Source organism: Stegastes partitus, unplaced genomic scaffold (assembly GCF_000690725.1).
Source record: "Stegastes partitus isolate 25-593 unplaced genomic scaffold, Stegastes_partitus-1.0.2 Scaffold237, whole genome shotgun sequence".
NCBI lineage: Eukaryota > Metazoa > Chordata > Actinopteri > Pomacentridae > Stegastes > Stegastes partitus.
The window spans coordinates 85,742-96,240 of record NW_007577968.1 but is presented as its reverse complement, the minus strand read 5'-3'; the positions used below and the strand labels follow the sequence as shown (position 1 = coordinate 96,240).

Sequence of the window (10,499 nt, the reverse complement as noted above, 5' to 3'; positions counted from 1 at the left end):
TTACATCCATTGTTCTCTGTAGCGGTTATGTTTACATTAAGTTTAACCCATAAAAACACACTGTAGTCTAACGTATTTGCAATACATTTCCTTCCATATGAAAACAAAATTGCAAAACTAATCTTAAAGGCATTTGATACGAGCTTCAGTTTTCATTTTGCTGCATCTATGCAACTTTCTCATTGCGATAGTTATAAATCAGTATAACAAATGTTTGCTAAATTCAAATAAACTTAGATACACAAAGCAGGTACTCGTGCTGAAAGCCTGTAAGTTCAATGTAGTGCAGTGGTGACTTGCTCAACCTTTAAGTACAAACAATCCGTGTAAGTAAAGGGGGCATGAGAATTTAGGTTACAAAAAGAGGTCAGGGGGGGAAAAAAAAGGACAACACAGGCCGACAAGAACACCGAGCTACCTTTTTCTGATCTTGCGTCATCAGTACTTTGTGTGTTATAGGAGTCATGAGATGTACTGAAAATGTGTTGCTGCTGCAGACGCTGTGCAAACAGAGGCAGCCTCCCAACACACTGCAGGCTGCACCCAAGAGCTGTCAGCCGGTGTTATGAGGTTATAAGTAGGTTGTTTGGGGATACAGCCTGCTGTGCAACGCCAGCGTGTTCCCAGTTTCAAGAGTATAGGCTGTAATAACGCTCTGTTCTCTTACCTTGATCTCGTGACTGCAAGGAGCACCTGGTGGCTAAAGACGGCCATTGCAGGGGCAGATTACTGTATCCTGTTAAAGCACACATGGACACAGAGAGAGAGAGAAAGAGAGCAGAGGTCCGGTTACAATACGATCATATGGTGCAATTGCAGGTGAACTAGAAACAACAACAACAACAAAAAAGCGGTAACAAACGTGCAATTACTCACACGACGTCCTGCCAGTAAGCTAATATGACAGAGCTAACATTAGCATGAGCACAACGGTACAGCGAGTTATGTAACAAGCCGCTTCCCACTGCCTACTAATCTGACAGATATCATACATAACCGTTTCTGTGCGCTTTTCTTTCAAAAAAACAATAACAAAAGTCGACTATATGGACACACAACTGAAACTACACCCAAACGTTACACAGATGTAGCAGCTTAGCTTTGTGTTATGTGCTGTCTATAAATATTAAAGACGTAATTTGATGCTAAAGGTAGGAGGAACCCTTAAACGGTTTTTGGTAAATTTCCACTAACGTTACCTCTTACAACTGCCATCCAAATTATCTTAAAAATAGTAATAAAGGCTATTTTTGAATTCTAGGAAGAGGTGGAAATTTACCGGCACTTTAGGGTTGACATTAGCACCAAGCTAGCACAATATTATTAGAAGCGACAGCTCTCCGCTAGCATAGCCGGTTAGCCTGTTAGCTTTAGCCGGCTAGCTAAGCGAATGAAATGGCAGTCGGCGGATGACGAGCGCACTAACCTCCAGCGTCAATGACCGAGCAATGGCTGCCGCTGCTGCTGCTGCTGACTGGGCGTAGTAAGGCTTCTCGGTGAGACGTGAACAAGATAATCCATCCAAAACAATCGGACGAGGCGAACGGCGGCGACGAAAGCAACGGCTGGTGTGGTGATAAACCCATTTACGGTGGGTTTGCGGTGTTAAATCGCCGGCGGATGCGTCGTCTCTCCGCTCATGTCCGTGTGTGCAGCCTTCCCAGGCAGCTGCACTGAAAGGTCACACTGTACATGCGTGGATGTTGTGTGCGGCGCCGCCCGAGATCGTCTGTAATCGGAGGGATGGATCACTCGGGTGTTTAAAAACAGCTCTCACAATCGGCTCAGGAGAAGTGGGCGTTAACCCTGAAACACATCTCAGGTTACCGGCGTGTATTTCAAGGATATGTCCCCGTAGATATATCTGTGTAGCTTCCAAGTCATCCAGGTCATAGTAATACTTCGTAGTTACTTCATTAGAAGGCAACTGGACTCCTTTTTTTGGTTCGCAAGTTAATTCATGAGAAACTGTACAGGAAGGGATGCCAATACTGTATTATAGCAACCTAATAAATAAAGTTGCAGACCCCCTCCTCTGTTCAGAGAAGTTAGAAGGTGAAACGTCTTCAAGAAAAAGTCCAGCTGCTTTCTACTAAAGCACTCAAGATTCTTGTTTTATATTTTAAAACTTCCCAGCTTTTAATTTGCACCAAAACAGACTTCTTCAGCTCTAAATCAATGGTAAGGGTGTCTCAGGCGTTTATTTTTACCCCCAGATCACATGTCTAATGACCCAGTAGTAACTGACTCAGGACCCATGTGTGCCTTAAGGTGCAACCTGGTTGTGAAATTGGTTGTGGTGCCATAGACCCCTTCCTCTGTTTTTAGTTTTCATCAACAGATCCCCATCAGTCAGTTAGACCTGAGGAAGCCTCCTGGATGAGAGGTGAAGCGTCCTCAAGAATCAGAAGTCCAGTTGCTTTCTTGTAAGACACTAAGAGTCCCTGTTAATACATTTTCTTAACTGAATTACAACACATCTTACATTAAATGTGCTTATAATAGATTACATTTCAACCAACAAGAGTATCATTAACCCTACCTCTGAGTTCACCAGTGTTTTTACACACAACTCAGACTATCGGTGTAGACTTTGGGGATACATCCTCCTCAACATGTCTGTGTCGATTTTTAAGTCGTCCAGGTCACAGTAATCCTGTTAAAAGTCAGCTGGACTCCTGTTTTTGGTTCTTAAACAGGATTCATGTCTCATCCAAGATGCCTCATCATTTATAAATAAATGGTGGGTCCCAGGTATTTATTGCTAACTTTCAAATGACATGACTAATGATCCTCAAGGCCCACATGCCTCGAGGTGCTCATAGTTGTGAAACTGTCAATGAGGGGATCTGAATTCTGCATGATAAGTACCCGATACAATATGAAAGAGAAGTCCAGTTGCTGTCTGGCAAAGCTTTTTGGGGCAAACACGTGCATTTTTAAACTAAATCATTGTGTCCATTGCTTATATGCTTCTCGCTTTGTCCCAAACTATTTGCCTGGTGGAGATCTGGCACTGAAACATTGCACTTATAGATGTATTTTTGCATGTTACACTGTGTGCATCCTCTTTTGTGCACTTTCTTTATGAAGTAGATGCTCAAAGAGTTCTTTTGTAGTAAGTTGGTAAAACAGACACAATTTCAAATAGCATGTGCAGTAATAACCTCAGTCCTGAACTTGCTCTTAGTGGTTCTGGACTTCTAACTGGAAAAGTATAAAGAATTTTCCTTTGAATATGTTGCTGCACATGTCAAGGTTTAGAATCACTTCTGCTTAGAGCACAATCAGGCAAAGTGAAAATAACCCAAACACCAGAAGATCAGCACTAACTTTGAGAACTAACTTCACTAAACACAGAGTGCAAGTGTCCATTTGGCAGAAGTCCAATCAAAAGCAGGCTGTTGTTGCTCCACTGTTTGTGTTTCCTAACTTGTAATCCTGAGAGCTTCAGCAGAAGGGTGTGAACGCTTGTGAAACCGCCAAGTCAGGGATGACTCAAGATGTTAATGGTGGTGAAACTTGCTCAAAGGAGATCTCAGGCCAGCGTTATACACCCCAATACAAACTATTATTTTCTCTGTGAAATCAGTTTCTGAATGCACTTCAAGCAAAAACACAGGCCGAGCAGATTTATGTTTGATTTAGTGATTATTGCACCTGCACTTTTCCTGCTTTGACATGTCAAAATGTCTGCTGTGAGCAACTTTAGAGTCCTGTTTTATGATAAGTAACGTTTGTATTATCCTCAATTTTTTCATTCTCAGCTTCCAGATGTTTCTGCTTGTGTGACTGAGTCCCAAATATCTAATTTACCCTTCCATATAAAACAAAAGCCACAGAACACCTCCTATAGCTGATGTGGAATATCTGACACCTGAAATAAACATTTAACGAGTAAAGAGAATTATTAAGTCAGTTGGTAAGACTCAGGTATTTCTGGATGGAGGTGCTAAGAGGGTCAGCACACTGCAGTTTAATAAAACACATGCAGATAGTCACAGCACAAGCGAACTAAGAACCAACAATGGTGCACAGATGTTGCAGCAGCACCAAATATACTGCAAGTAAGTTTCAAAGCAATATGTTTTACATTTTATACCTGCTTTGCTTTTTTATCTGCTTTTTGTTCCACTTGTTTGCTTCTGTTTTTATCTTGTACCCTGTAAAGCGACTTTGAGCATCTAGAAAAGCACGAGACAAAACAAATGTATTATTATTAATAATATAAAAGTGTGCTTTGTTTTCTGACTTTGCAGCATATTTTTTGTGCATGAGTCTTCAAATGAGAGAAGCTGCCTCTTTAATTTGATTGTTTGTTTGTTTAAAAGTTGCACTGAGTTTATCAGGAAAAGCATATTTTTGTAATGGTCATATTTCCAACCAGAGGTGAGGCTCCATATCACCCTGTTTCAGCCCCACTTGGCTATTCCTTGCTATTGTTTACCACGTGAACTTTAATAAATGAATTGTACATCAAGCTGCTAATCTGTTGTTGTTTTGGAGTTTTTGTTCCTTGTGTTGGTCAAAGTTTGGCCCAAATCAACAACAAACGGTTCTCATTGTGTCCTGGGCCTTTACAGTGTGGATTAGGTGTGGTGATGTTTTATATATATATATATATTTATAGCATTCAGCTTCAGCATCAGCTTTGTAACAACCTGCCTGAGGAGATGAGGTTCACAGATTCACTGACGTCTATAAAACCACTCATTGAGGCTTTATTGCATTTATAATTTTATTTCCATTATTCGAGGTCAAATCACAGTAGCAGCGGGCCATTCGAGGGCATGCCAGACATCCCATTACCCAGAAACGCTTCTCCTGAGGCGTTTGCAGGCCAGATGAGATATAAATCCACCGGATTCTGGGTCTTCTTCTTGTTAGACGGGCCCAAAAAAAATCCTCAAAGGAACGGTGCCCTAATCACCACCTAAGCCGGCTGCATTTGATACGAAGGAGCAGCGACTCCCACGTGTCCAAGCTCCCATTTCGGCCTCTTGTCTCCACGATCTCATTCTTTCGGTCACTAACCATCTGTGAGGGACTTCCTGGTGTCCGGCTTTTCCTTTGCCTGTTGTTTTTATAACTGTTGCATACATAAAGTTATCATTATTATTATTATATATGATGTCAAGTCAAGTCTAAATTCTCTTTTGAAGCTGTAGATCAAAAGATGCAAACAAACAGGTAATAAAAACACTGAACTGCGTGAGTGAAAATAATTAGAGAGCAATAAATAAATTACACTATAAAGTCCATTAAATTCTTGACTCTGGGGACAGTGAGTTTATGGGTGCATCCATAAACAGGAGGTGGTGCATCACATTTGTTTTTGGCACTCTGATGGCAGCGTGTGAGAGGAAACGATGCATTTTCAACCACTGTGCAGATTCACCTGCACAACATACCGAGTGGGAGGAGCAACAAACCCCCAATTGAAACCAAAACTCAGGTGTTAATGGATCCTTAAGAAACTCCCAACTAGTCAGTCAGAACTGATGAAGCCTCTTGCATGAAACGTCTTCAACGAACTCAAGCAAATCCACGATTACTCCACGAGAATAACCTGTGGACTACAGCGTGCGGAAACAGAGGCGGAGTGAGACATCTTCGCTTTTCGCCTCCTCTCGGCTGCAGATCAGGAGAGGAGGCGTGTGACAGCCAATCAGAGGCGCTGCTGCAACCGCGACTACAGTAGTAGAGAAAAAAACATAACAATTATTTAATAGCGAAAAATCCATAAAAATCACCTCGAAGGCAAATTGTGCTTTTAAATTATTTTTAAAATTTATTTTTCTTCCCACTCACATGAAATAGCATGACATGAATTTCCTCTTTCACTCCAATGTAGGCGTGACTTTTCTTTCTTTTTTTTTTTTTTTTGCTGCTACTGCTGCTGCGTTTGAAGCCCTGCTCCTCCTGCATGTGTGTGTGTGTGTGTCTTTTTTTTCCTCCTTCTTCTTCTTCTTCTTCTTCTCTCTCCAATTAAAGTCATACTCGACCAGCGTGCACGGTGGAAGTATGCGCCCCGACAAGTAAACTACACATCCCGGAGTGCCTCTGTTGACCCCTGCAGCCCGCATCTGTGTGTGGTTTGGCGCTGAGCTGGAAGAAGACCGAGCGGGGCCTTAAAAAAAAAAAAAAAAGAAGAAGAAGAAGAAGAGCCAGCGCTGCTTTTGTTGAACCGGAGCAAGAGGGAGCTAGAGATTATAATTGTTATTAAGAAGAAGAAGAGGACAAGGAAGAATTGTCTTTCTCCAGCAAGCAGAGCTAAAAAAGCTTTCGGGTCCTTTCCACTGACGAAGGAGCCCAGCTTTGGGATTGGGCAGCGAGCAGATAGCGTAACACCCCCTCCTCCTCTCTCTGTGGAGAATTGCGTTAAAACGAAAAAGGAAAGGCCTGAGCTTTATCAGTATCACTGGATTATTTTTTTTATTTTTTCCATTTTTTTTTACCCCCCTACTCCCTCCTTCAACCTCTATAGATTAAACGAGGAAACGCTGCTGGCTGGTGTATGTGTTTAGAATGGGACACGCTGAAGGTATTGACATCTTTTTTTTTTTTTTTTTTTTTTTGTATTTCCCTGCATCTTCTCGACTCGGCATCAAAATCCGTGCCGCCGCCGCCGCCGCCGCTCCGCTCTCCTCTTTAGCGATAAGCGTGTTGGCCGTATGTGCATGTTGTTTCTCCCCTTTCCCCTCACGGTGTGTGCTTCTCTCAAAGCCTCCGCAAACGGTTCGCTCGCAAGCTAGCTTGTTTTCAGGCACATTTCCCCCCGCAAACCGCCAGTGATGGAGGTTTAATCACGGCAGACAATTTGATTTAAAGGGGCAAAGGCAGCCATATTGGCACTGGAGCGTTAGCCTAGCCAGCGTTAGCTTCCTCCCCCCCTCCTCCTCTTTCATCTCGCTCCATGTGTGCTTGCACATACGTGGATAAACAATAACCGGGAACATTTTTAGCCGTGTGTGGCGAAACACAAACGGTCCCGTCCAGCCCGTTTCGTGGCCGTTTTCCCGGCCGTTTCAGCGGCTCCCATCTCCCCATCACGATCCCTTTGATGCCAGGTAGCTTTAAGCTAGCATCGCAGGAAGCTATAAGATCACCCAGGGAAACATTTCTGTGTGCGCAGTCGTTTTTAAATAAAACCACACGGCTGTAAGCAGATATTAATGTTCTCCACGCCACATGTGAGCCCGAGATAACATTACAAGCCAATCTAGGCAGCTATTGACCGCTAGTTGACACCTTATGGATGTTTACATCACCGACGTTCACCTTTTCTCACTCGTGTGTGTGTTCGCAGATTAAAACCTCAAATCAGTGGATTCGTGGCTTCACCAAACTCTGTTCAGCTGATTTAATCATCAGGGTTTGAAGGTGTCCAGCAGAAAAAAAGGGTCCAAAGCAGCCCATTGGTTGGATGCTCTTTGTTTTGTTTGTGATAGCAGGCCACCATGTGTTTGTGTTGATGGAATAAAAACAGTAAATGATCAATAGGTTGTGAACAGATGATTAATGGAGGCCCAACAGGAGCCCGCAAAGTCATAAATACGAGCTGCCTGCAAATTAAAAGCAAGTTTAGAGATAAAACACGGTGATTAAGGGCTGAGGATTTGACTGCACAAGTCCACTTATTGTCTGCTGGCATCCAACATCCAGGCTAGTTTATCACCCCATCATTTCTTTATCCTCAATTAATCATCTCGTTGCATCCAATAATAACCACGGCCTATGCATAAAAAGTATATATATGTTCAGTTTATTGCTTTAAAACACAGAAAAATGAACTAAAATCCACATTTCAGGAGCAGGAACTAGTGAATCGCAGCTCAATCTGAAGTGATTATCAAAATTGCTCCGTTAATCCGCCGCTTTTGAGTTTATTAGGAGCTAAAGTTAGATCGCAGAGATGGAACCAAAGACCTGACGTGTCAGAATCTCTGACTGTATTGTGGTACGTATGTGTAAATACGTAAATTTTTAATGAAGTGGCCGCAAAACAGCTGATACGCGGCAAAACCAGAGGCAGGTTAGTGTCCTGAAATAGGAGAAGGTGTTGGTTAAATATTGTGACGTGGATGTTGTGGACGGTGTCTGATGGACGTTCACGCTGCAGGAAGCAGAGGTTTGGATGTGTGTGATGGTAAAGTGGTGTTAAATAGTTTCAGAAGGTTTTGTAAGTGATAAATGAGAAGTCAGAGCTCGTTTAACTGCACAGTGTCTCTGTCAACAGGTCCAGTCAAAGAAAAAGACAGTTAAGGATGCAGGAGCCCAACAATGGATTTCTCCTTCTCTTTCATGCAAGGGATCATGGGAAATACAATTCAGCAACCCCCTCAGCTCATTGACTCAGCCAACATCAGACAGGAAGGCACCTGCGACACCGGCAGTGACCCAGGTGAGGATGGTGGTCCCTCCTACGATGCTGCCCTGGATGCAGAGTTTCCTTACCCGCCGTCAGCCTCGGAGGACATGCCGCAGGTCCCCAATGGCTACCCGCCGGGTCTGGGCATGTACGAGCCGCAGGCCAAGTTCTCCATGTACTCGCAGTTCCCCAACGGCTCGGCCAACGGCTACGGGGCCATACGGAGCTACGGAGACCACGGGCTCATGCCGGGAGAGGGGACGGTCCTGAGAGGCCCCGGTCTCCAGGAGAGACCCCTGTCCCCCGTGTCTCCCCCGCTGCCCACACATCACCCGCACCTCCACCACCATCACCATCACCCGCATCACCACCACCACGCGCACCACTTCCACTCAAACCCGCCTCACATACAAACCCACTCGCACCCGCAGAGTCCGCCGCCGCAGGTGCTGCCCCCCCAGCACCACCTGCCCCAGACGCCCCACATCATGACCCACAATCTCCCCCCGCCTCCCCCGTTGCACCTGCCTTCCTCCAGCCCCCCTCCATCCCTCGTGGACAGCACTCCCTCGTCTCAGCCCACCCACGCCCCGTCCATCACCCCCGGTGGGGTGCTGAAGAAAACCAGCTCTCCGGAGATCAAGCTCAAGATCATAAAGACGTATCAGAACGGGAAGGAGCTGTTTGAATCTGCGCTGTGTGGAGACCTGCTGCAAGAACTGCAGGTAATGCAGCTGATTCTACACTCGCACACACCAACACCGGTCCATACCCGTCACTGAAGACACTGTCAGGGTGTATTCTGCACATCCTGATGTGTTTTTCACTCCAGAGATGCATTTCATTTACAATCTTCAGTATTTTATGAGAAAAGAAAAGCAAAAGCACGCATCCTCGACGTTAAAGCAGAAATGAATGCGACTCATTTCTACTTGTGGTGGCGTCCCGGCCGACCGATAGTTACTCCTGGTGTGTTTGTGTTATTTCCCCTTTATTCCTCCATTCTGCACATTATTTGTTCACCAAAGCAACGAGCTGCGTCAGTCCTCAGGAGAACAATGCGTCTCCAGACTCTCTTTCATGTTTTTATCGCTTCTAGAGTTTGGAGAATTTCTTCCAGGATTAATACAGTTTTATCTTATCATATCGTTCCCTATCTCGTTTTATCATAATGAGCTAGTCAACGAGGAGAAAATTAATCAGCAGGTTGTCCACTTAACAGTTAAGGCGTGTACCAGATTAGCACAATGCAGCGAGCAAAACAGCCGCCGTTCTCTCCCTCCTCACTCGTGTTCACCCCGACTTCTACGCCGTCCCGTCCAGTGAAGGTAAAGATCCCAGAGCAAAGTAATCAGCAGCAACTTTAGGGGATTTTACGTGCAGGAATAACGAACCTCCGCTGGTTTCATCCTCCTGAATGAGAGGATTAACTGCTCGCTTCTCTCTTGTGATATTGTAAATTGAATATCTTCAAACTGTGTTGGACATTTTTGTGGTGATTTCTAAATAAACAGTGAATTAGTAAATGTGTAGATCAGTGCAAAATAGCACAAACATCATAAGCCTCTTGAATAGCAAAGCTTCTTTATTCTGGACAACAAAACTCGCTTATTAACTTTTTCCGCTAGCTCCTAATCATGTCTCATAGCCGTCCTTAATGTCAGCGTAAGCCTCTTGGCAGCTTTCGCGATACAGTATTAAACTCACCCTGCTTTTATCTTTGCCTGTTTTTATTAATGTCAACAAAACTACACCTGAAGGCTCCGCAGATCATTCTCACTGTCAAACTTTATACTTAAATGAGAAAAGAGGAGAAGAAAAGATCTTATCCTGACCTCTTCTGAACTGATCCTTCTTCTTGGCATTAGTTAAACCCTGAAGTTTATTCATCAGGAAACTTAAAAACTACTAAGATGTTTATTGAGATGGCTAACGGCTAAATTTGTTCCTACGTTTTGGATCGGGGGAAACACCAAAAGATCATTGAACAAACAAACACTATACCTTCTTACCAGTTTATTCTCTACAACGCCTGACAATAACAAAAGGTGAATATTACAAATCCTTGGAGTCCAAGGTGACGACTTTGTCCCAGTAGCACACCGATTCAGTTTAAGACAATGAAAAG

At 43.9% G+C, this 10,499-nt stretch overlaps 2 protein-coding genes across 2 annotated transcripts in view; one reads left to right on the top strand and one right to left on the bottom strand.

The window, feature by feature from the left end:
- The window catches only part of letm2 (leucine zipper-EF-hand containing transmembrane protein 2), a 16,865-nt gene extending 15,196 nt beyond the window's left edge, over positions 1 to 1,669 (bottom strand). The window contains exons 1-2 of the mRNA XM_008281548.1: positions 1,427 to 1,669; positions 668 to 736 (exon numbers count right to left, since the gene is read on the bottom strand). Of these exons, the coding sequence (XP_008279770.1) occupies positions 668 to 714 (47 nt within the window). The 5' untranslated portion in view covers positions 715 to 736; positions 1,427 to 1,669. The remainder of the gene's footprint in view (positions 1 to 667; positions 737 to 1,426) is intronic.
- A 4,280-nt stretch (positions 1,670 to 5,949) lies between these two features.
- Positions 5,950 to 10,499, top strand: part of nsd3 (nuclear receptor binding SET domain protein 3) — a 29,432-nt gene continuing 24,882 nt past the window's right edge. The window contains exons 1-2 of the mRNA XM_008281547.1: positions 5,950 to 6,544; positions 8,240 to 9,096. Coding sequence (XP_008279769.1) covers positions 8,284 to 9,096 — 813 coding nt within the window. The 5' untranslated portion in view covers positions 5,950 to 6,544; positions 8,240 to 8,283. The remainder of the gene's footprint in view (positions 6,545 to 8,239; positions 9,097 to 10,499) is intronic.